We start from the raw sequence: 24,445 nt of genomic DNA on the forward strand, positions 1-24,445 counted from the left end.
TCTGGGATTCCTTCTCCCCTGCTGGTCCCACTGACCACCAAGCGAGGAGCCTGTCCAGGTTTCTGTTGATGCCACTGAAAGTAGTACCAGCTACCACCATTACTGCCAGTGCAGGAGAATTTAGCTGTTTGGCCGAGGGCCACAGATGAAGAAGCAGGTTGGGTCACTGTTGGTTGCGAAGTGACACCTTTACAAAACAAAGAGGGAATAAATCATGACATTGTTAAGTTACACAAATATCATAAAAGCATTATGTTCCTATGATGAGTACGTAGTGAAAAGAGATTTGATCTTGGCCTGTGTTCACTAAATCCTCCATACTTTTATTTATAAAAATATTCATATTCCTCTGTCTCATAAAAAAATATCACCATGGTTTACAATAATATAAAAACAAAAAACTCATAAAAGCTAAAAACAAGTTAAAAGCAAAAAGAAATTAAAATCAAGCATCTATAGACAATTGTGGGGGATTTACTTGAGGAGTAGCTGAGAAGTGCCAGGAAGAACAGAGGCCAGGCCATGGTGAGCTCTCTAAACGAGTCTGGCTTCCCTTCCGAAAGAGACCTAGATGGGATCCTCTTCATCCTCTCTGAAGTCCCCCAGAAATACCCAATGACTCCTTCATGCAAATTGGCTCTGTGCTGGTTGGTTCTGCAAGAACTTCTTTATCTACTTGTATTTGCATAGAGGAGCAGGCAGACAGATATACAGAGCTTTTCCCTTTCAAAATTCCAGAGAAGTTTGACCGGCATTGGCTAGAAAGTATTGGTTTAGGAGTTGACCAGGTGGTATTTAACGTGGCATCAGAAATTGAAAAGCTTGCCCAGGTTTCTGTTGATACCAGGCAAAGCTGCCCCAGCTTTAACTCAGAAGTGGGGGACATATTTCCGACAGAGGACTTCATCCCCACCTGGGCAATTTTCTAGGCTGGGTGGGGCAAAAAGTGTTCAGGGCAACCCCTGTAGATTGTTACTCTTGTACCATAGGATAGTTTCTGCACTCTCACCCCACTATCAAGTCCTCATTTCCAGGCAATCGAGGCATTTTCAGAGCTCAAAATCAGAATCTGGATGGCTGAAAACACTGGAGGAGACGGCAAAGTGGGGTTCAGGGTAAGGGGGTGGCTTGGAGAGAGGGGGTGGCTTAAGAAGGGAATGACCTAGGGAAATGGGGAGGCCAGGGAGGTTTTATTTGGGGCCCAACCAAGAGGTTCCTCAGCTCCACCCTAAGAGCAGCACTGAAAAGAGTGGTAGCCAAACCCAGAGAACTAACATCATAGCTGTCAACAGTCCTGTTTTAAGTGGGACATTCTGGGATCACTTCGGATTGCATTTAAGAATGTCTGTCTTTTGGTCCAGTGCTCTGACATGAGTCCTCACATCAGAGATCTGAACCAAAAAATGCTGACTCTGGTGTGAGTCAGCAAGGTGACGCCAGAACACCTTCTGGACTCTTCTGACTCGGGCCAGAGCTCCGGACCAGAAGATGCTCTGCCACGGACCTGCGAATGTCTCAGTAAGAAATGTATGTAACATTTGTTGAGGAATATATGTAAGGCTAAGGGACCCAGGTGGCGCTGTGGGTTAAACCACAGAGTCTAGGGCTTGCTGATCAGAAGGTCGGCTGTTCAAATCCCTGCAACGGGGTGAGCTCCCGTTGCTCGGTCCCAGCTCCTGCCTACCTAGCAGTTCGAAAGCACATCAAAGTGCAAGTAGATAAATAGGGACCGCTCCGGCGGGAAGGTAAACGGCGTTTCCGTGCGCTGCTCTGGTTCACCAGAAGCAGCTTGTCATGCTGGCCACATGACCCGGAAGCTGTCTGCGGACAAACGCCGGCTCCCTCGGCCTATAGAGTGAGATGAGCGCCGCAACCCCAGAGTCGGACACGACTGGACCTGATGGTCAGGGGCCCCTTTACCTTTACCTTTACAGTGGTACCTCTACTTGCGAATTTAATGCGTTCTGAATGCACATTTGTAAGTCGAAAAAAATTGTAAGTCGAATCCCATAGGAATGCATTGGGAGAAAAAATTCGTAAGTAGAAGCAACCCTATCTAAAAATTCGTAAGTAGAAAAAAAATCCTATCTAAACCGCATCCAAGATGGCGGACGGAGCTCCATTCGTAAGTAGAAACATTCGTAAGTAGAGTTATTCGTAAGTAGAGGTACCACTGTATATGTAAGGCTATTCTTTCTCATCATTAATGCCAAACACTTTTTAAAAGGAAAGGCTTAGTGAATTTTCTCAAGGTGTGAATAGTTCCATTTTCCCACTTCCTGGCCTAGGCAGTGCTGATTTCGGAATAATACAAACAAGAAGCGCACACACACACACACACACACACACACACACACACACACACATATAAGTTTCTCCTGGAAACAATCATAGACTGCACTCTTCCTTCCATGGCTTTGCGGTATCGCAAAACTTTCCAAAGAATGAGGCAAAAGTGAATCGGTTGGGAGTGAGGTTGCATCGGCCTCTGTTGTGTGCACACTGACAGTTATGGTTTGATTTCTGTGCACAAATGAATAGGAACGGCAGCTGGAGAGGTAGAAAGCTGAGCAGAAGGGTCCTTCTGAGCTGCATCCTGCTTCGTTGGCTCTGCAGGTGCTCTCCATGGCAGTTCAATTCTATGAAATGTGGGGAAGGTGGTCCAACTTCTCCCCCTACAGACAGAAGCGGAAAATGTCAGGTTCTAAAGCATTTCTAAGTTGCGTGTGGAGACCCTTTAACCTGGCCTAGAAATAAATTCAGACATGACTCCAATTCTTGGTTTGGTTTTTGGCAGAATTTAGGCCACAACTTTATTGATTACAAATCAATGGGGCGGTTGCATAGGCTCGTTCGGCTAGCTTTCTGCAGCATTGCAGGCCGCGTTGACTCTGGGCAGCAACCATAAGTCAGCCTTGGGTGAACACCTGGGACAGAGGCAGGCGGGGGGGGCTGCCACGCCTCCCCCAGATGAGCTCAGGGCACAATCCCACACGGGGAAGACCAACCATGAGTCCTTGGATTCCTTTTAAAGGAATACCCATCCCTTAGGAATGGCTAGGAATCCTGCCACCCCATCAACAAGAACCAGAGCCTATCTGCCAACCTTACAAGTTGTGACAATTTGCTACATGGCAGGCAAACCCAAATGGCACCAGCCAATCAGCCAAGTGGGGGAAATTCCTGCCGTGCCCCTGTCCCAAACACAGGCAACACACGACAGCATAGCAAGGTCAAGCGCAAGTCCTAAAATTAGGGAGAGGTTGGCGGGTGTTCCGATGCACTGAGACCTGAAAGAAAAGCTCAGGGCCACGTGCAGGGAATATATATTGGTGCCTCTGACCATTGATTGGCATGCCCATAGCCCAATTGCACCCCTGTTAGCGGGACCACCAATAGGGTGTTGTGGCCGCTCCAATTGTCCCACCCCAAAACCTAGGCCTGATTGCCGGATCCCACCACAACGCATGCCCCCTTGGTAGGGAGGACCCGATAAACCAGTTAAAAGCAATCGTGGTGGGACAGTGTTTTGGAACAGGAGGAAAGAAATATATAAACAGGTGAGGAAGGATTGTGGAAACAATACAGTAATTTGCTCTTCCTCCTCCAGACATGGGAATTCACAAACGTTTCCAAGGCTAGGTAAAAAAAGGTAAAGGTAAAGGACCCCTGACAGTTAAGTCAAATCGCGAACGACTCTGAGGTTGTGGCGCTCATCTCGCTTTACTGGCTGAGGGAGCCGACATTTGCCCGCAGACAGCTTTCGGGTCATGTGGATAGATGGCTAATTACAGTACATGGGAGTGAATTGGAATTGAATTTATATCAGGTACACTCAGAGAGATAGCTGTAAGTTTCATCTTGACGCATGAATAAGTACAAGGAAGCGGGACAAGGATCCTGACCCTATAGGGGCTGAACATACATGTGTGTGAATGTGATGCAAAGAGTGTGACACTTTTGATCAAATTTGGGAAACTTGGTCCAGCCTCTCCCCCCACAGGTCAGAGAACTGGAAGCTCAACAACTGTGATTACCAAACGTTGAACTTACAAAGTTTTGGGAAAAGCCAAAACCTGAAAGCTTACCCATTAATCCAAGCAGAAATTATAATGGAATCTAGGGTTTCCTTCATACCTATAATTTAAGCAGAGCTCATCTAAAGTGCGCATTTAAATTCATGTCATTCCAAAGGAACTTTAGATCATGATGTTTTCAAGGAACCCCACTCTGCCCACTTTGGGTCATTCTGCATTTTGCGGACGTCTGTTAGCACAACCTTATTCACAACACAGCCCACAGCCGCCTTTTCCTTAGGGAATGCCAGCAAGGCTGCACATGATTGGTGAGGGACATGACAGTACAATTTCGCTTTGCCCAAGACTGCAAATCAAAATTGTGGAGTCCATTTATGGGTGGAACATGTCAGCTGTTAAGGTGAGATCATGTCCTTAATAGCATCAATGTGAGTAAATAACCTGATAAAAGGTAAAGGGACCCCTGACTATTCAGTCCAGTCGTTACCGACTCTGGGGTTGCGGCGCTCATCTCGCATTATTGGCCAAGGGAGCTGGCGTACAGCTTCCAGGTCATGTGGCCACCATGACAAAGCCGCTTCTGGCGAACCAGAGCAGTGCACGGAAACGCCGTTTAGCTTCCCGCTGTAGTGGTCCCTATTTATCTACTTGCACATTGACGTGCTTTCGAACTGCTAGGTTGGCAGGAGCTGGGACCGAGCAATGGGAGCTCACCCCATCGCAGGGCAGGGATTCGAACCGCTGACCTTCAGATCGGCAAGCCCTGGGCTCTGTAGTTTAACCCACAGCACCACCCACGTCTGTGAATATATTATATTAATGAATATACTTAATTGTAAAGCAGAAAATTTAATAAAAATTACACACACACACACACACACACACACACACACATACACACACACACACACACAGTATATAAAGAGTCTGCATCCTTCACATTCAGAATTCATCCAAACTAGGGGATGTACCCCAGCATGCTCTGCTCACTAACTCCTTGCTGTTCCCCCCCACATTAACCCTCAGAGCTTCCCCTTCCCATCCCATGCAACTACTGCCATGCATCTCCTGAAGTCCAGGAAAAGGGCACCAAACAATTCCCTTCTTTGCTTCTTCCTGTAGGTCCCAGTTCTTCTAGCAGACGTTGGTCTCTCAAATGTCAGCAGCACACTGTGTGATGCTAAAATTTGGCATCCCCCCCCCAACCTGCCTCTCGTGCTCTGTTCAACATCTTTGTTGTGGCGCCCCCTGTGGCAATGACGCCCAGTGCAGCTGAACCACTCTAAAACGCTCTCTGTTCTAGGACTCTCTTGGGTGACACAATTCTATTGAATTTGGGGAAAAACCAACATTCCCCCCTGCAGGCCAAAAGGGGCAAGAGCAGACATAGCCAACCCCCGAGCCAAGGAGATAAGTACCTATACAGTCATACCTCGGTTTTAGTACACCTCGGTTTGAGTATTTTCAGTTTAAGTACTCCGCGGACCCATCTGGAACGGATTAATCCACTTTCCATTACTTTCAATGGGAAAGTTCGCTGCAGGTTAAGTATGCTTCAGTTTAAGTACTCCACGGACCATCTGGAATGGATTAATCCACTTTCCATTACTTTCAATGGGAAAGTTCGCTTCAGATTAAGTACACTTCAGTTTAAGTACTCCGTGGACCGTCTGGAACAGATTAATCCACTTTCCATGACTTTCAATGGGAAAGTTTGCTTCAGGTTAAGTACGCTTCAGGTTAAGTACGGACTTCCAGAACCAATTATACTCATACGTCGGGTTAAGTATGCTTCAGGTTGAGTACTCCGCAGACCCGTCTGGAACGGATTAATCCACTTTCCATTACTTTCAATGGGAAAGTTTGCTTCAGGTTAAGTACAGACTTCCAGAACCAATTGTGTTTGTAAACAGAGGTACCACTGTACAACCCTTAGAAGACATCAGAAGGCAGCTCTGTACAGGGAAGTTTTTAGTGTTTTATTATGTTTTTATATACAGTGGTACCTCGGGTTACGAACTTAATTCGTTCCGGAGGTCTGTTCTTAACCCGAAACCGTTCTTAACCTGAGGCACGCTTTCGCTAATGGGGCCACCTGCTGGCGCGCGATTTCCGTTCTCATCCTGGGGCAAAGTTCACAGCCCGAGGTAACTACTTCTGGGCTAGCGGAGTTTGTAACCCAAAGCATTTGTAACCCAAAGCATTTGTAACCCAAAGCGTTTGTAACCCAAGGTACCACTGTATGTTGGAAGCCACCCAGAGTGGCTGGGCAACCTGGTGAGATGGGTGGGATATTTCTTGAGGCGGAGGGGGGGGGAGAGAGAGAGAGCATGCCCAGTTAAATTTATATACCGTAACTCAAACTCACCTGAGCAGTAAGTGAGAAGGGGAAGGAGAAGAAGGGCCACGGCATGATGGGAGATTGTGAATTGTCAGCTTGCTCTGGCCTGGCATCCTCTCCTTCAGTCTTTAAAGGGGTCCAGGGCTTGTGATGCATCATAATATGCAAATATATGCACTGTTTGCTGATTGGCTGCAGGAACATCGGTAGACCTTCCCATTTCTGCCCCAGAGCATTGTGGTATTAGAAGTGTGAGGGCAAACCTGATTCTATTCATAGTGTTGTCTCCAAAACCAGCCCAACCTAGAGCAGACCCACTGAAATTAATAGGCATGACTAACTTGGGTCCTAAGGCGGCCTTCTCGGTAGCGGCACCCGCTCCCATCAAATGTCAAGGAAATAAACAATCTGACTTTTAGAAGACACCTGAAGGCAACCCTGTATCGGGAAATTTTAAATGTCTAATGTTTTACAATATTTTCTGTGCTATAAGCCGCCCAGAGTGGCTGGGGAGGCCCGGCTAGATGGGTGGGGTATAAACAGTGCTTTTTTCTGGGGGTATGCAGGGGTACGCATACCCCTAAACATTTTGTGAATCTTTGTAGTTTTTCCATTTACTGTATTTATTCTTCCCGATTTGAACTATAAAATGGTGATTCTCTCGAGTCAAAATGAGAGTACATTATTTTTAGGGGGGGAAGCACTGGGTATAAATATATTATTATTATTATTATTATTATTAGGACTATCATTAGCTGTAACCCAATGACCTTGATCAACACTTATGCACTTCACATGGTCTTCTTTTTATAGAGGGTGAGTCCTTTAAAAGAGGCCCCGTGGATACAGAGTACACATGTCCCATGGGGCCTCTTGAAAAGATTCACCCTGTATATGTGTGTGTATGCATATGAAAAAAAATCAGATACACATGAGTGTTTCTCCTGCCTATATTGCGTTTCTGTGCTCCTGTCACCCTTCAGACCTTCCTACTGCCTAATCCTAAGCAAATATGCATGGAATGCTACAGATCACCAGCAGTGGCTGCTTCTCAGAGACCGGTAGGGTAGAAGGCAGGGAGTTCAACAGTAGAGGGAGCCAGAGCCAGCATACTTGCCAAGTTCTTGTCGGAGAAATAAGGGACCGGACCGGAAGTAGCAGGCCGGAAGTAGCGCTGCCGCCATTTTGGAACTGGGCGGAGCATGCTCAGAAGCGACTTTTGATGCTGCTTTGCCCAGTTCCAAAATGGCCACCGCGCCAGAATAAACCGGGGAAAAACAAAAAAATCTGTTTTTTCAGCTCGGAACAGCTGGAAAAACGGGGGTTTCCCGGGGAATACGGGAGACTTGGCAGCTATGAGAGCCAGTGGCAGGCAGAGCCAACCGATTGATGATAGCCAGGAACACACACACACACACACACACACACACACACACACACACACACACACACACCGGACTGGTTATTGTAAGAAGGCAAGAGAGTAAAGGCTGGCTGAGAACAGATTGAGGTTGGTGGGAGAGGGGATCATTTGCCCAAATGGTCCAGACTCCACTGTATGACATTTCCAAACACCTATCTTCTTTTCTTTTAAAATGAAATATAGTTCATTTTGCAACAGGTTTATTGCTACTACGTGTTTCTGTTCAAAGAGATCACAAGCAGTTACAAGCACAAAATTCCCATTGAGATGATCCAATAATGTAAAGCCGCTTGGCATTTATGAATGGTCAAAACCGTCGGTGGCAAGAAGCATCTGAGTGGAAGGCAGCTTGATTTAAGACTTCTTGTATTCAATCCTTTCCACCCTCACATCGTCATCAATGAGCTGGTAAACATAAGTCACAACTACGGTGGACTGGATATCCATCAGTACAAAGGAAGGAGTGATGTCTCTGGAAGTCACAAAATAATTTGTGTTAGAAATGTTGCAGCAGCTCTCAAAAAAAAAATTACCAGCACCAGCTAATGGATGAGAATTAATGGAGGACATTGCAGGTTTTCTTCAAAGTACACTCTCAGTCTGAGCCAAGCAGGGAGGGAATAAGGCCCTAAAATTCTGCATTCAGATATTCGGTTGCAGAATTCTAGGGTTACAGAATTTTCTGTATGCAGAATATTTGTTTTATTTTATTTCATAAAAAAATTATACGAAGCTTGATTGTAACAAAACAAAACCCTCAATGCGGTTTACAAAAAGATAAAACAATATAAATCAATTTAAAAAATCACAACCATACTTTGAAACATACAAAAATTAAAATGTTAAAACAGATTAAAATCACCTCAGCTTCTTAAACATCTGGGAAGGAATGTCTAAACAAGAAGGTTATAGGCAGGTTATAGAATACAGTCATACCTTGGAAGTCGAACGGAATCCATTCCGGAAGTCCATTTGACTTCCAAAACTTTCGGAAACCAAAGCACGGCTTCTGATTGGCTGTAGGAAGCTCCTGCAGCCAATCGGAAGCCACGGAAGCCCCATTGGATGCTTGGCTTCTGAAAACTGGAACACTCACTTCTGGGTTTTGATCATTTGGGAGTTGATTTGTTTGGGAGCCAAGGCGTTCAAGTTGCAAGATCCAGCTGTACAGGGATAACTTGGTTCCCGACTCAATCCATTCTGGAAATGTTCACAAAGCAAGGCGCAGATTCTGCTTGGCTGATTGGCCCCGGAAACAATGCCGACAGCCAAAACGGACGTTCGGCTTCCACAAAACATTCGCAAACCAGAATACTTACTTCTGGGTTTGTGGCATTTGGGAGCCAAGCTGTTCGGGAACCAGGGTACCACTGTACATTTCACAAATGCACATATTATGCATTCCCTCAAGGATAGAGCATCTGCTTTGCATGTAGAAGGTCTTGGTTCAATCCCTGGCATCTCCAGGTAAGACTGGGAGAGACACCTTGCAGGGCCAGCCCTACGTGCAGGCTGGGTGGCGCAGGGCACCACGGCGCCAGCCCGCCAGGAGGGTGCCGCGAGCTGCGCCCACCCGCTGGCCGGCCAGTCCGCCGCGCAGCTGCGCCCACGGCAACCGCGCTGTGCCTGCCTGCCCGCCCGCCCGCCGGCTGCACAGCAGCGCCTGTGGCAGCCGCGCTGTGCACGGCGCCCGCCCACCCACCGCACTGGGAAACGGGGCGGGAGGGCGCCGGAGGGATCCGGCGCACCAGGGCACCAGGGGCGCTTAAGACGGCCCTGACACCTTGCCTGCAACCCTGGAAAGTTGCTACCAGTCAGAGTAGGCAATACTGAGCTAGATGGATCAAAGGTCAGAACTCAGCTGAAAGATCAATCGTCTCACCTTTCCAAGGCATTGTAAGCTCCTGTGGCTGATCCTGGGTTGATGTATAACTTGTTTTCGTGCTCTAAAGCCCCGAATTTGTGTGTATGCCCTGAAATTAAGATGTCCACATCGAGCTGCCTGCGTAAAATGGCCAAGCTGTCCAGATCGCCCCAGGGAATAACTTGATGGCCATGGATCAAGCCAATTTTGTATGGCCCAACCAGGATTATTTTCTGCTGGGGGTAACTTGTTCCCTGAAGGAAGAAAAAGAAAAGGAGGAGGTGGTTAATTGTTAACCAATGCACAGGTCAGAATCAACAATACAAGGTCATTTTTAAATAAATACACACAGGTTCCTTCTAGTGTATTTATTTCTGAGCTAAATCCTGAGAAAAAGGCATATTGGGAAATAATTCATAATGAATTGGGAGGAAATGCTTAAAAGTACTTTTAAAAAAAACCAGAGTCCTTTCTGTTGGGGATAATTCAGACGGAAATTCCCAGGTGTCAGAAAAGGTTATTTATGTATATTCTTCTTCTTTGGCGATCTCTCATAGCTGATTAATATTGTCTTCCATAAACACGATTTTAACAATGAGTCCGTAGGTGACTGTGGAGGCCAATTCTGGATCCACACGTCCTTCCACATTGGGGACATTGGGAGTTGATCTTGGTGTGGATTTGCCAAGTGTGCCTTCCTCTTAGCACGTTTCTCCCTTGTGTCCTGAGTTCGAGTGTCTTCAAAGCCCATGACACCTTTGGCTGTTCTCCAACTGGAGCACTCACAGGCCAGTGTTTCGCCACTACTGCGGCCCGTGTTTTGTTAGCCCCAAAATGGAAAACAAGCAAAGTCCCAACTAAAGAAGAATGGCAACTTAAAGTGATGGAATATGTGCAGCTTGAGGACCTAACATACAGAATAAGAGAACATATGTTTAAAGAAGAGTGGAAAACAGTTATTGAATATATGGGTGGAAATTGTGTATATTTTGAAAACATGGGCAGCATTAAGATAAATTCAAGAGTGTAAATAAGTTTTGATGGGTGTAATAATGGAATACGGAATGGTTTGGTTTTTGTAAAATATGCAGGGATTTATGATATGCAAATTGTACTATGGAAAGAGAAGGGAAGTCATTGATATTAAGGTTGCTTAAATGAATACAGTGGTGCCTCGCAAGACGAATTTAATTCATTCCATGAGTCAATTCGTTTTGCGAAAAATTCGTCTTGCGAATTGCGGTTTTCCATAGGAATGCATTGAAATTTCTTTTCTTGCCCATAGGAACACATTAATTAAATTTCAATGCATTCCTATGGGAAACTGCGATTCGCAAGATGAATTTTTCGCAAAACGAATTTGTCTTGCGAGTCATCATCAGATCACAAGACGCATTCATCTTGCGAAAAATTCGCCTTGCAGGGCATTCGTCTTGCGAGGTACCACTGTATTCTAAAATGTAAATTTTAGAAATATAATATTTAAATTTAATATATTTAAATTTAATATAATTTTTAGAAAAAAGTAAAGAAAAAGGCATCATCTTGCATCTCCAACCAGAGAAATTGTTGTCCTGTTTAGGGAGGCTTTTAATGTTTAATAAATTATTGTATTTTATTTTTCTGTTGGAAGCCTCCCAGAGTGGCTGGGGAAACCCAGCCAGATGGGCGGGGTATAAATAATAAATAATTTACTAGGATTGGGGAAGATTCATACGTACATTGTACCAAGAATGGGGGGAGTGGTATGGCTGCCCACACAGGTACATGGAGGAAGCAGTCTCTCCTCCCACCCCCAGGTATAATTCTCCAGGAGGGGGCTGCACATTATTATATAGGCCACACCATGTATTTAAACAGTCATGCCTTCCCCCAAAGAATTCTGGGAGATTTTGTTTGTTCGGGGTGCTGCGAGTTTTAGGAGACTCCCCTATTCCCCTTGCAATTCCCAAAGTGGTTTTTCCCATGCAACTCTGAAAATTGTAGTTCGGGCGAAGGAGGGGCTCCTTACAACTCTTGCCACCCTGAAACTACAGCTCCCAGGATTATTTGGGGGAAGCCTTAACTGTTTAAAGGGGTATCACAGTGCTTTAAATGTATAGTGGAAATGTGACTTGGGGGCAGCTCCCCATTTACATCTTCCCAGACTGGTAAAGGTAAAGGAATCCCTGACCATTAGGTCCAGTCGTGACCGACTCTGGGGTTGCGGCGCTCATCTCGCTTTACTGGCCGAGGGAGCCAGCGTACAGCTTCCAGGTCATGTGGCCAGCATGACAAAGCTGCTTCTGGCGAACCAGAGCAGCACACGGAAACGCCATTTACCTTCCCGCTGTAGCGGTTCCTATTTATCTACTTGCACTTTGACATGCTTTCGAACTGCTAGGTTGGCAGGAGCAACGGGAGTTCACCCCGTTGCGGGGATTCAAACCGCCGACCTTCTGATCGGCAAGCCCTAGGCTCTGTGGTTTAACCCACAGCGCCACCCGTGTCCCTTCCCAGACTGGTAGCAGGTTAGAAAGTTTTGAAACTGTGCCCCACCTCATCGAAGTCTCCTCTGACCACATGGACGTCCCCGGCCAATGTCCGTAGATAATCGTAGGTCTCCTTGGTACAGAGATTCCCCGTGCAGAGGATATGCTGGATCTTCCCAGGAACCAGGAGTTTCCGGAACTTGGCTGGGAGGCCGATGCATCGGTGCGGGATATGAAGGTCTCCAATCACCAACACCAACTGGTGTTTTTTTCAAAGCCCGGCGAGGGAAGAGTAGAAGCAACAACAGCAACAAAAAAGTTAGACTTTAGGCTTGTTCACACGAGAACCTAGGTACAAGTAGTCTCCACAGTGCTGAGGACAGTCATTGTAAGATTCTGATAACCTCAAGAGTGCGCTTGCTTTCCTCTTCCCTCCTCATTCCCACTTCCTCATGTATCTATCTCACATGATATGGCTCTTACGAGAGTGGCTCTGGGAGCCTTTTTTGGATGAAGAGCAGGTAAAGGGGCTTTAGTAAACAAATGGAAAAGGAAATTTATCATAAACTTCAAGATGGGGAAAAGTCTAGGTTCTCGCCACCCCACCCTGTGACTTTTAATGCAGGGACTATGTAGCATTTCACAACACCACCCTCCACCCTAACCTTTCACAGAGATAGTGATCTGGTCCTAGTACTTCTAATTTACAAACTATTTATTGGAACAGCTGGAGCAAAAATGGCAAAATCTGGGACATTGTTCCATCAATGCTTTATCTTTCTAATCGCCCCAGTTCTGCAAACACGTATGCACCTACCAGGAAAGACTTGCCAAAATCTTGTGAGTTTATCACATGACAATGAAAGGAATGTGTGCAATCTTAACTGAGTCTACTCAACTATGTACTCAAGAAAGACTCTCTTAACTGGGATCCTATGCGTGTTCTTGCACAGAGGCACGTCTCAGTCGGCTCCATGAGAGTTGTCTCTCCAACGAGTGAGCTTAGGATTGCAGCCTAATGCTCTGCATTTCAGAGGCCTGTGGCTTATTAGTTGCAGATATTAGCAGCGCCCTTCAAGGGACCCAGAAATTCATAGAGAGTCTCTCCCTTTCCCTGTATACCTGGCAGCCTCTAGGGCAGGGGAAGGGAACCTTTTGCCGCTCAAAAGACACATGCCTGGCTTGGCGGCAACCCTGAAGGAGCTGCAAAAGAGGTTTAAACTTTGCAGCATTGCTCCACTAACCTCAACCTATCATCCCCTGCCTGTCTTTTGTTACACTGGTACCTCGGGTTACAGACGCTTCAGGTTAAAGACACTTCAGGTTACAGACTCCGCTAACCCAGAAATGGTACCTCAGGTTAAGAACTTTGCTTCGGGATAAGAACAGAAATCGAGTGCCGGCGGCACGGCAGATGTGGGAGGCCCCATTAGCTAAAGTGGTACCTCAGGTTAAGAACAGTTTCAGGTTAAGAACAGACCTCCAGAACGAATTAAGTTTTTAACCTGAGGTACCACTGTATAAGAATTCTAAGGTCTCAAATACAGTCGTACCTTGTAAAATAAAAAAATTCCTTCAGTAGCACCTTAAAGACCAACTAAGTTTTTATTTTGGTATGAGCTTTCGTGTGCATGCACACTTCTTCAGATACCAAGTGTGCATGCACACGAAAGCTCATACCAAAATAAAAACTTAGTTGGTCTTTAAGGTGCTACTGAAGGAATTTTTTTATTTTACTTCGACCCAGACCAACATGGCTACCTACCTGTAACCAGTCGTACCTTGGTTTAAGTACACTTCGGTTTGAGTACTTTCAGTTTAAGTACTCTGCGGACCCGTTTAGAACGGATTAATCCACTTTCCATTACTTTCAATGGGAAAGTTCGCTTCAGGTTAAGTACGCTTCAGGTTAAGTACGGACTTCCAGAACCAATTACACTCATACTTCGGGTTAAGTACGCTTCAGGCTGAGTACTCCGCAGACCCGTCTGGAACAGATTAATCCACTTTCCATTACTTTCAATGGGAAAGTTCGCTTCAGGTTAAGTACAGACTTCCGGAACCAATTGTGTACTTAAACCGAGGTACCACTGTATAGAATAAATGTTCATAAATGTACAAGGCAAACATACATACATAAGTAAGTATATAAACCACATGTCTGAAATAGTACAGGAGAGCAATCCTGAAGCCATTTTGACTCTCCCAAATTGACCTCAAATATTTCTCTGCAAGGAGGAAGAAAATGGGAAAAGCTTTCCTATTGTCTTTGGACTGGAGGGGCTTACACCTCCTTTTTTGAATACACCCTGGCAAGTATCTGTTAAGCTGAGCAAACTATCAATATCTGTAAGAGATTCAGGAACTAAAGTATTTACCATCTCAGAGGAATGGCCAGGCTACCCAGAAAATGCAATCAAGCAAGGCATTATCAGGTATCCTGGCAGACAGGAGAGAAGCAACACTCTCAACTTTCTGCTGGAGACCACCTCCTTTTGTGATGTATGTATAATGTGTTGGGAGGTGGTCTTGGGCTACAGGATGGGCAACTTCAAAATCTTTATAGGGGCTTGCGCACCATTGTTTGGGGTTCTCCCTCCTGCATGTGGTGGGTGGGGGCCCTGTTGCAACAGTTTATTTTCCTTAATCAGGCTTAGTGGCCGCTTTGCTTTCAAGATACTCCAGTTGGCCTCTGCTTTCTCTCCAACAGATAGACATCTCCTGAGGGACTCTATATGGGGGGGTGCCACCTTTCCCCTCAGTCTCGGTATTGCCCTTGTACAACACTGCAGGGTGGAAGATGGGGACTAAACAAGAATTAGTTGGCTCTTCCTGTCATTGGCTCTGGCGCCCCCTACTGTTGGCCTCCAATGGGTGAGTGTGGCAGAAGCGGGTGTGGCCAAACACACCCCACTCTCCATACAGGCAAACCAAAGGCATGGTTGCCGTTCAAGGACACACCCCAGACATATAATCCCTAGAGGAGATCTACATGTTATTGGACTCCAGCACTCATCAGTCCCAGCTCGCATGCCCAATGGTCTGGTGGGATCTGGAGGAAAACATCACTGATCTACAATGGTACCTCTGGTTATGAGCTTAATTCGTTCCGGAGGTCCGTTCTTAACCTGAAACCATTCTTAACCTGCGGTACCACTTTAGCTAACGGGGCCTCCCGCTGCCGCCATGCCGCCAGCACATGATTTCTGTCCTCATCCTGGGGCAAAGTTCTTAACCCAAGATACTACTTCTGGGTGAGCGGAGTCTGTAACCCAAAGTGTTTGTAACCTGAGGCACCACTGTATGGTATTGATCCAGAAACTGTGCATATGTATTCCTTGCCTCTTTGCAAGTAGGTAGTGGAGCAGGAAGAGAAAACGGAGGCAGTAAGTTCTGTAGCCAGCTGGGACTCAGGTATTATCTGAGAATAATAACACATGTTACAACCTGGAATTCCTTCTCCATAATCTAAGCCTTCTCTTGCTTGACATTAGAGCCTGTTTTGAATGCAACACAGGAGGAAGAGGAAACAAGTCTCTGGGCATGTGCACACAACCCTATAGCTACAGCCCGCTTGCAACTGCAGCCCATCATTTGGAAGTGAGGCTTCCAGATCAAGAAGTCCGCTTTCCGTAGACCCTTAAGCATGAGTTTAAATGAGCTGTGTTAGCTGTGGGCAGATGGTGTTTTTTTTTCTGAGGGAGAGACACTCTCTCTGCACTCAAAGGTATCGTTGCTTCATACCATTAAGGAGAGCTAAACTTTGGCACTGGAAAAAAAGCATTCCCAGCCAGAGCCCCAAAAGCTCTGGCCTCAGAATAAGAGCTCTCCCTAGAATCCTGGTACAGCTGTGAAGACCAAAACCACCCTTCCCTCCTTAAGGAAAAAGGCCACCCCCACCCCCCGAATCAGCAGCATCCCTCCAACCCTATGCAAAAGTCTCCCTTAGTCCCTGCCCGTTGCTCACCATCTTGTAAGACTTCTACCTCCTTCCTGGTGTTCCAGCAGACAGCAAAGCAAACACACTGAATCACAAATGAAAGCTGTCCACAGCAGCTGCCAAATTAGTAGGTTTGCGGAGCTCCTGACACATGTGCAATGCAAGCCCTGAAGCTACTGCCCTTGCCCTTACTGCCCTTTTGCATCCATCTCCCTTTTTTAAAAACACTTCCGAGTTGGGGGTCCTGGTCCTGCAGGTTATTTAGTACAGGGCTTCATTTAAAGGAGCAGCCCAGTTTTGCTGGGATCCAGAACCTGCTTTCAATATTAAAGTGGGTGTGGGGAACATTTGGCCCTTTGGATATCGCTGAACTACAACTCCCATCAGCCCCAGCAAGCACAGGCAATGCCAGGGATGATGGGAGTTGTAGTTCAGCAACATCCACAGGATCACAGATTCCCCACACCCACTTTAATATTTAAAGGAGATTTTGCAATTCTGCATCCCAACAATTTCTGGGTCTTCCAAAAAAAAAAAAAGTTCCACAATGTTTCCTTTTTGAAATATGGCAACCCTAGATAGATATTACTCCCACTTTGCAGTGGGAACAGACAAATCTGTCCGTCCCACTTTCTCATTTTTCCATTCAATTCTCTACATTTCCACATTGTTCTGAATTTTTTTAAGTCCTTATGAAAATTCATCCGTGAATTTCTCTTTGTTTGCACTTTCCCCTAATATGCAGATTTTTATTTTATTTTTTGCAAAACAATTTCCCCTCACACAATGCAATGTTAATGTTGTGTTCACGAATATATGCCATTTTAAAAATGCACACTTTACCCTAGAAAATGCGCTTTCTTGCAGTTATGCTCAGCTGGAGCATAACTGCATTGTGAAATTCAGGGAGCAGCAAATTTCAAAGGAAGGCCGTGTTGCGGTTTATGTGCTGTTTTGGGGAAGAGCAAATTGGGTAGGTCTGCCCTTAAGCGTGAGCTGAATTCAATTGCTCTCCCATTCCTGCTTGGAACATGGACGACAGAAGACGAGAATGAACCTACAAACGGATGACCTGTAATCTCCGTTCATGCATCAAACCTAGTGGAAGCTGCTCCATGGGACCCGCTGAGGCACTGTTCCACCAGCCTCAGCCTCCATTCCTACTTCCACCCAGTCCGGGGGGTGGCATTGGTACTGACTGTTAGCTTTGCTATAAGAATTCTAAGGCCTCATATATAAAAATCATATGTTCATAAATTTACTAGGCAAACACATACATAAATATATAAACCACATGTCTGAAATAGTACAGGAGAGCAATCCTGAAGCCATTTGGACTCTCCCAATGACCTCAGATATTCCTCTGCAGTAAGGGAGGCAAATTGTCTTTCCGCTTACAAATCCTGTCTTAAGGGCGTATTTGTGTATGAATAGGGTGAGCCTATGACCTGGATTCAGGAACTAAAGTATTAACCGTCTCTTTATATAGATATATATATTATCCTTTATTTATTTGTATTTTGTATTTGTAAAACTAATAAAAATGATTTAAAGAAGAAGTGCCCTGAGACTGTGTTTTTCTGATTTGGTGGCAACATTACATGATTGGATCAGGCCCGTGGCTCATCTAGCCCAGTGTTCTCCCAGGGACTTGCCAGAGGCTCGTGGGAATAGTGCTTTCCCCATTTTGAATTCCCAGTAACTGGTTATTCGGCAACTGTACTAAATTGTATGCCTTAGAACAGTGGTTCCCAACAGGTGGTCCGGGGACCCCCAGGGGTCCGCGAGCTATGCCAGAGGGGTCCGCAAGATGCTATTAGAATAAAAAATATATTAAATATATTTCGTATGATAACAGATTTTTTGTTTTGGCCGCTTCCTGCATGAGCAGAGTCTAGCGCAAAACTAGAATTAGATGAGGCAGTAGTTCTGCTGTATGCCGTTAGGTGGCGCTTTACAAACACTACTGTTTTGCAAAGAGGCAGCACACGCATTCTACTAACACTCACCTCCCCAAGATGCTTTGCGCACGTCGGCTTCATTTGTGCACTACTGCGCAGGTACCCTGTCTTCTCCATTCCCCTCCCTCCTCCCTGGACTGTTATAAAAAGACTCTTAATTTGGCTCTCACTTTTTAATTCTAGGATTAGGAATTAATGGGGGTCCTTGTCACAATAGCGGCTCGATGAGGGGTCCCTGAGAAAATTTTGTTGGGAACCCCTGCCTTAGAACCTTTCTGTGTAAAGCAGAAGCTGAAAGATGCTTTCAATGTAGCCTCTCTTTTTTTCTTAAGCAAATAGGTATGGGGCAACATTGCCACCTACTGGCTACATGATGCCACTGCCACTACATTTATTATTGTTGTTGTTGTTGTTGTTGTTGTTGTTGTTGTTGTTGTTATTATTACTCATATTAATATATTTTTATTCATATTTTTTTATTTATACCTGCCCATCTGGCTGGGTTTCCCCAGCCACTCTTGATGGCTTGCAGCATATATAAAACATACAAAAACATCAAACATTAAAACCTTCCCGATATTTATTTATTCCTATTTATTTATTTTTATTTTTATTATTTACCTGCCTACTTACTTACTTATTCATTTAACTATTTATTACTACCCCTTCAACATTTCTACAGCCATCAGAGGCTCAAGAAAAGTCACACATTTGCCTGTAGAGTAGATTTTTTGGTATTTGGTTATGGAGAAACCACAAGGCGGGGGCCTGAAAAAGTTCAAGATGCACTATGTTAAAAGGGAAACCGCACCATACCTGCACAGGATATTGTGCTGCAGATGTTCAGAATAAATACGCAGGTGCAGAAGGGGTTACCCAAGGGATTTCAGAACCGAGAGTGCAGTGAAATGTAGATGGAGCACCTAGCTAGCCATGCACCGGGGGGGGGGGCATGCATGTGAGTCACCAGCTATGATGTTGGTGATGAGAAGTTCTAATTCTGTGCCATGATTTTGAAGTGGCCACCTGATGGGGAGTCAGTGCGCCAAGGATCAAAATATGGCATTGGGCAATGCAAAAACAGCAGTGCAGAAGCCTTTGGTGGGTTTTGTTTTTGTTTTTTTGCAGCTGGGGAGCAGTTCCAGCACCTCTCTGGTGGCCACCATTATGGGCTGGCACTGCCCCTGCTTGCTTCTTGCCATTACGTACATCTGAGAAGCCCAAAATGAACATTTCAAGTCAAAACAAAAGCTGGCCAGTGTGTGCATGTCTACACTTTTATTTATATCTATGACTCCACCTAGCTCCTAGCCACTCCTAGCCACGATTGGTCAAGCTTATGGGGCAGGGACATTTCCTTTTCTTCATTCCATCACCCATATAGCAACAATGGCATAACACCCCCCCCCCAAAAAAAAAACATTTCTCCACATATTATTGGGTTGCCGCAGACACTCTGGGCAGCTTGAAACATATATAAAAACATTTTTAAAAACTTTCCCTATACAACAGGGGGTGGCCAACTCCCAAGAGATTGCGATCTACTCACAGAATTAAAAACTGAGAGTGATCTACCGCCTTTTGGGGGGTTCAGGTCAAAGTTGTTGAGCTTGTTTTACGAAGGAGGAAAGCCCCGTTTTTTGTGAGTTAAAGACAAAGCTGTTGAGCTTTTTTTTTTTAGGAAGGAAGAGGAACAGCCAGCCACCAACAGATCAGTATACTCCGTCTTCCATTCTGCACATCGTGGAGGGTGGGCCAAGGGGGTGGGACAGGATTCTAACTTAACACCAGAAAGGGACCCAGCGATCGACCGCGATCTACCAAAACCTCCCAGGGATCTAACAGTAGACCACGATAGACCTGTTGGGACATCCCTGCTATACAAGATTGCCTTCAGATGGCTTGGGGGTCGGGTAATAACTCCACACCCTCCAACATTGGCATAGGAAGGGGTGGGTGGTGTGTGCAGACCGCCCCGGGTGTCATCACCGGGGGGGGGGTGACAAAATGGCAAAAATAAGAGTTTTTAAAATAAAATCCAAAAAAAATCACGAAACAAATTGGGTAGGTCTGCCCTTAAGCATGAGCTGAATTCAGTTGCTCTCCCGTTCCTGCTTGGAACATGAGTGACAGAAGACAAGAATGAACCTACAGCTGTAATCTCAGTTCGTGGATCACACCTAGTGGAAGCTGCTCCATGGGGCCCGCTTTTTAGTTCAGTCAACAAACGCAACAAAACGTGGCTGGCACTGGGCGCCACACAGCAGGGGCCGACACTTACCACGGGGCCTGCAGTGTGCCCGAGCCACACGTCTCTCCTGGGAGTGACGCGGTGGCTTGGGCGCCTGCAGGCTCCACACTGCCTGAAATGGCGGTGTGGGGCTTACGTCTGCCCACTGCCACTCCCTCAGCTGCCCTTTGCACAGTGCGCCCTGCCCTGGCTCATTTCACACCCAGGTGCAGGGTGTGTGCACCACCCTGGGCACCCAAGTGGCCTAGCTATGCCGTTGGCCTCCAAAATTTCTCCAATAAAAATAAGGGCATACTTAGGAAAAGTGGGACATTCCGGGATCAAATCAGAAACCGGCACGGCTTCTCTAAATCAGGGATGCCCCTGGAAAATAGGGACCCTTGGAGGTTCTGCAGTGGGCTTTAAGCTTTCCAGCCAGGCCTCTAACCTCCCTGCTTTAGACCACCCTGGTTTAGAGCATCCTCTGCAAAAGAAAAGCTGGGAGGGAGTTGCAATTTTCCTGTAGCCTCTTCCACGTCTCAAGCATGCTCAGGATATTCAGGAAGATGAATTCTGAGTCAAAGTTGTCTGTTAAAGTTTTTTCTTTCTACCCTGTCCTTTTAAACTGTTCAATTTCTTGGAACTGAAATAACACATCTTTTTCTTTAAAAGTAACCATTTTTATTTATAACAAAAATGGGAATGCACAGATACATAGTTGCAGTTGTCCTATAGCAACATATTTCCAGAACGTAGCAATAAGAGGAAGCGAAAGAAGAACGAGAGAAACTATTTTTTTTATTTCCTCTTGAATCATATTCTTTTAAGAAATACACCAAGAAAAAACAGATATGTATTTTTCTACATTTCTCTAGATATATATACACATCAATAGGTATATCCAATAGGTAAAGATACATAGGTATGTATATCTAGGTATATATACACACAGGCACAAGCATAGTTGCAATTGTCCTATAGCAACATATTTCCAGAACGTAGCAATAAGAGGAAGCGAAAGAAGGAGAGAAGCTTTTTTTATTTCCTCTTGAATCATATTCTTTTAAGAAATACACCAAGAAAAAATGGATATGCATTTTTCTACATTTCTCTAGATATATAGATGAATATACACATCGATAGACATCTATTAAGATACATAGGAAGGTATATATCTAGCTATATATACACACAGACACAAGCAAACCCACCCACCCCAACGTGTGTGTGTGTGTGTGTGTGTGTGTGTGTGTGTGTGTGTGTGTGTGTGTGGTCCAGGCAATTTCTGCTCCATAATTCATTTTTAAAATTCAGTATTTCCATAACTGTAGCTGTCACACAGGTTATTCTTTCATTATTTTTTTGCCACATGCACTTATAGGAAATTTCCCAACTTTTACTATAAATTTTATCCATATCCCAGCAGCAGCTGCTAAAAGACAAGTGCCCGTCTATGCATCATCAGGTACAATCAGATCCAAGCAAAAACACAAAGCTTTTTGTAAGCTGGGGGGAGGACACACCTTTAAAACATTTCCTATTTCTGCAATTGTAAGTCAGCAAGCCTTAATCGAAAGTGCAAAATCCGTTCTCAGGAAGTTCTTCTCCCGCTTCTGTGTACGGTTGTATCGCGAATGTGGCCGGCTGTTCAGTGGTGTCGTACGACAAGCAATAATACGCAGCCTCATCTTCTGCTTGAAGGTTGGAGATGGTTAAGGTGGCAGAATTGGATGACTCGTCAAAGGAACCGGAGAATCGCTCTGGGATTCCAGAGGATCTGCTGCTGAAGCCAAATATCAGTGGCTTGGGGGAGCTGCCAGGCTTCTGCTGATACCAGGAGACAGCGAAGCTCGCAACGTTTCCACTGCTCCTGGTGCAGGAGATGTTGATGGTTTCTCCAGGGGATGCTGATAACAGCAGTGGCTGAGTCAGCACGAACTGGGCGAAAGCCCCTGAAAGAAAGCATAGGCACCATGCAGATTTTCACTTCAAGCTAAGACAAAGGGGTAGAAAGCCAAGGGGAAAGAATAAGGCCCTTGATCAGGGATTCCCAAACTTGGGTCTCCAGCTATTTTTGGACTAAAGTTCCCATCATCCCTGGGTCCTGCAAGCTAGGGGTGGTGGGAGTTGTAGTCCAAAAACAGCTGGAGACTCAGGTGTGGGAAACACTGGTCTAGATCAGGCATCCCCAAACTTCAGCCTTCCAGATGTTTTTGACTACAATTCCCATCATCCCTGACTACTGGGCCTCTTAGCTAGGGATCATGGGAATTGTAGGCCAAAATATCTGGAGGGCCACAGTTTGGGGGTGCCTGGTCTAGATAATGGATGGGGAGCCTTGTGGCCCTCTAGATGTTGCTGGACTCTCATCAGTATGGTCAGTGGTCAGAAATGATGGGCCAGGCACTCTAGGACCTAGAGCAGGGATTGGGAACTGGTGGCCATCCAGAAGCTGCTGGACTACAACTCCCATCATCCCTTGTTATTGACCATGCTGGCTGGGGCTTAGGGGAGCTGGAGTCCAGCAACATTTGGAGTGCCACTGGCCCCCCACCACTGCTCTAGGACCCAGCCCAGTGTTTCCCAAACTTGGGTCTCCAGATGTTTCTGGACTACAACCCCCATCACCCCTAGCTAGCAAGAGCAGACAGGGGTGGTGGGAATTCTAGTCCAAAAGTAGCTGGAGACCCAAGTTTGGGAAACACTGGCCTAGGGGAAGAGCCTGCTCCCTGGGAGATAGAAAGGATATATACAGAAAAAGATTACATTAGGAAATCAGTTTCCTTTACCTGTGCAGCGAGTGAAGAGGATCAGAAGGATAGGAGCCCAGGCCATGATTGGGAAATGGGGAGGAAACTGGCTTCTTGAGATAAAGGCTTCTCTGAAAACAAAGTTCTCCTCTTCGCTCTTAAGGCAGCAAAGAGCAAAATTCAAATACATGCAAATACACTTCCTATTCTTCGACTGTTGCTTAAGCATCATTGCTTACTTGTGGGCTTAAACCAAGAACTTTCCTGATTTCATCTCAGGCAGAAATATTCACAACTTTGGGTTCTTCTAATTGCTCGTTGGTTTCTAACGAAACATTTTAAAGCATGGAGTGATGGGGACAAAGACAAAAACATTTATAAAAGCATGCTACCCTCTTGCAAAGGATGGTGTAGTAGAGCAACATTTTTTATTATTATATTAATAATAAAACACTCTTCAAAAGCAGTGCAGAACACCCATCAAATCACTAGTCATTCAGGAAGGCATTAGACAGCTGCAAAGCCTTGTCCTCAGATTGCCTGCTGGTGCCCTGCGAGACAGCAAGAGGTTTTTGTCTCAGTTCCCCATAGAGATGGATCACAGTGGAGCATGCTTGGCCTGCTGTCCCATGTACTGCAGTAATAATTGGCCTCGTCTTCGGCTTGAACTCCTGTGATCACTAGATTCCAGAGGTTCTTGGAGGAATCAGGGGAGACGCTGAATCTCTCTGGGACCCCAGAGCCCCTGCCCTGGTCACTACTGGTGTGATACTGATAGAGAAATCGTGGGGCACCCGTTTTCTGCTGATACCATCGCACCCTCTCAATGCTGATTTTCAAATCACTGCTCACAGCACACGGGAGTTTCACTGTCGATCCCGGGGATACAGACATTGAGGCTGGTTGAGTCACGACAATAACCTGAGACTCTGAACCTGCAAGAAAATAATAGGGAATGTTACCGACCACTTCAGATGGACTCATTGGTCACTTTTATTTCCGCCTTTCTTTTCTTAAATTCAGATCTCCACATTTCCACAGCAATTTCATATTTAAGAAAAGATATGGTGAAAACAATTAGCTGTTGGTTTTTATATATGGAAAAAAATCTTTGCAAAAATTCAATTCACCACCATTTTCATTTCTCTCAATATGAACATTTTTGTATGTGGTTTTGCCTAATATGGACAAATACATGATGCATTTTTCCCATGTTATTTTTGTCAATATTTTGATATACAGTTCTCCCAAACACATGCAGCTTGGTACATGTGTTCTTTGGCTGCGGAACTGCATTGCACAAATCAGAGAAGCGTGCCTTTCAAAGGATAGCTACCTATTGGTTTGAGAAGTGTCTGTTAGGCAGTTCATCAATATAAAATGAGCAAAACTGAATTCCCCTCCTTTTCCTACCTGACCACCTGGGTG

At 45.5% G+C, this 24,445-nt stretch overlaps 1 protein-coding gene and 1 gene segment (V, D, J or C); both read right to left on the bottom strand.

Moving 5' to 3' along the window:
- Positions 1–8,000: 8,000 nt before the first annotated feature.
- On the bottom strand, positions 8,001–16,167 carry LOC118079147 (vacuolar protein sorting-associated protein 29-like). Its single transcript, XM_035103175.2, has 4 exons — positions 16,104–16,167; positions 12,204–12,395; positions 9,684–9,919; positions 8,001–8,273 (listed from the first exon to the last, which is right to left on the bottom strand). The coding sequence occupies exons 1-4, from the start codon at positions 16,104–16,106 to the stop codon at positions 8,156–8,158; spliced, it is 549 nt and encodes a 182-aa protein (XP_034959066.1). The 5' UTR covers positions 16,107–16,167; the 3' UTR covers positions 8,001–8,155.
- A 5,339-nt stretch (positions 16,168–21,506) lies between these two features.
- Positions 21,507–23,134, bottom strand: LOC118079148 (immunoglobulin lambda variable 6-57-like). The segment is given in 2 exon segments: positions 21,507–22,219; positions 23,057–23,134. Coding segments are annotated over 2 exon segments (432 nt in total).
- Between the last annotated feature and the right edge of the window lie 1,311 nt (positions 23,135–24,445).

The sequence above is a fragment of the Zootoca vivipara genome, chromosome 17, assembly GCF_963506605.1.
Source record: "Zootoca vivipara chromosome 17, rZooViv1.1, whole genome shotgun sequence".
Classification (NCBI taxonomy): domain Eukaryota; kingdom Metazoa; phylum Chordata; class Lepidosauria; order Squamata; family Lacertidae; genus Zootoca; species Zootoca vivipara.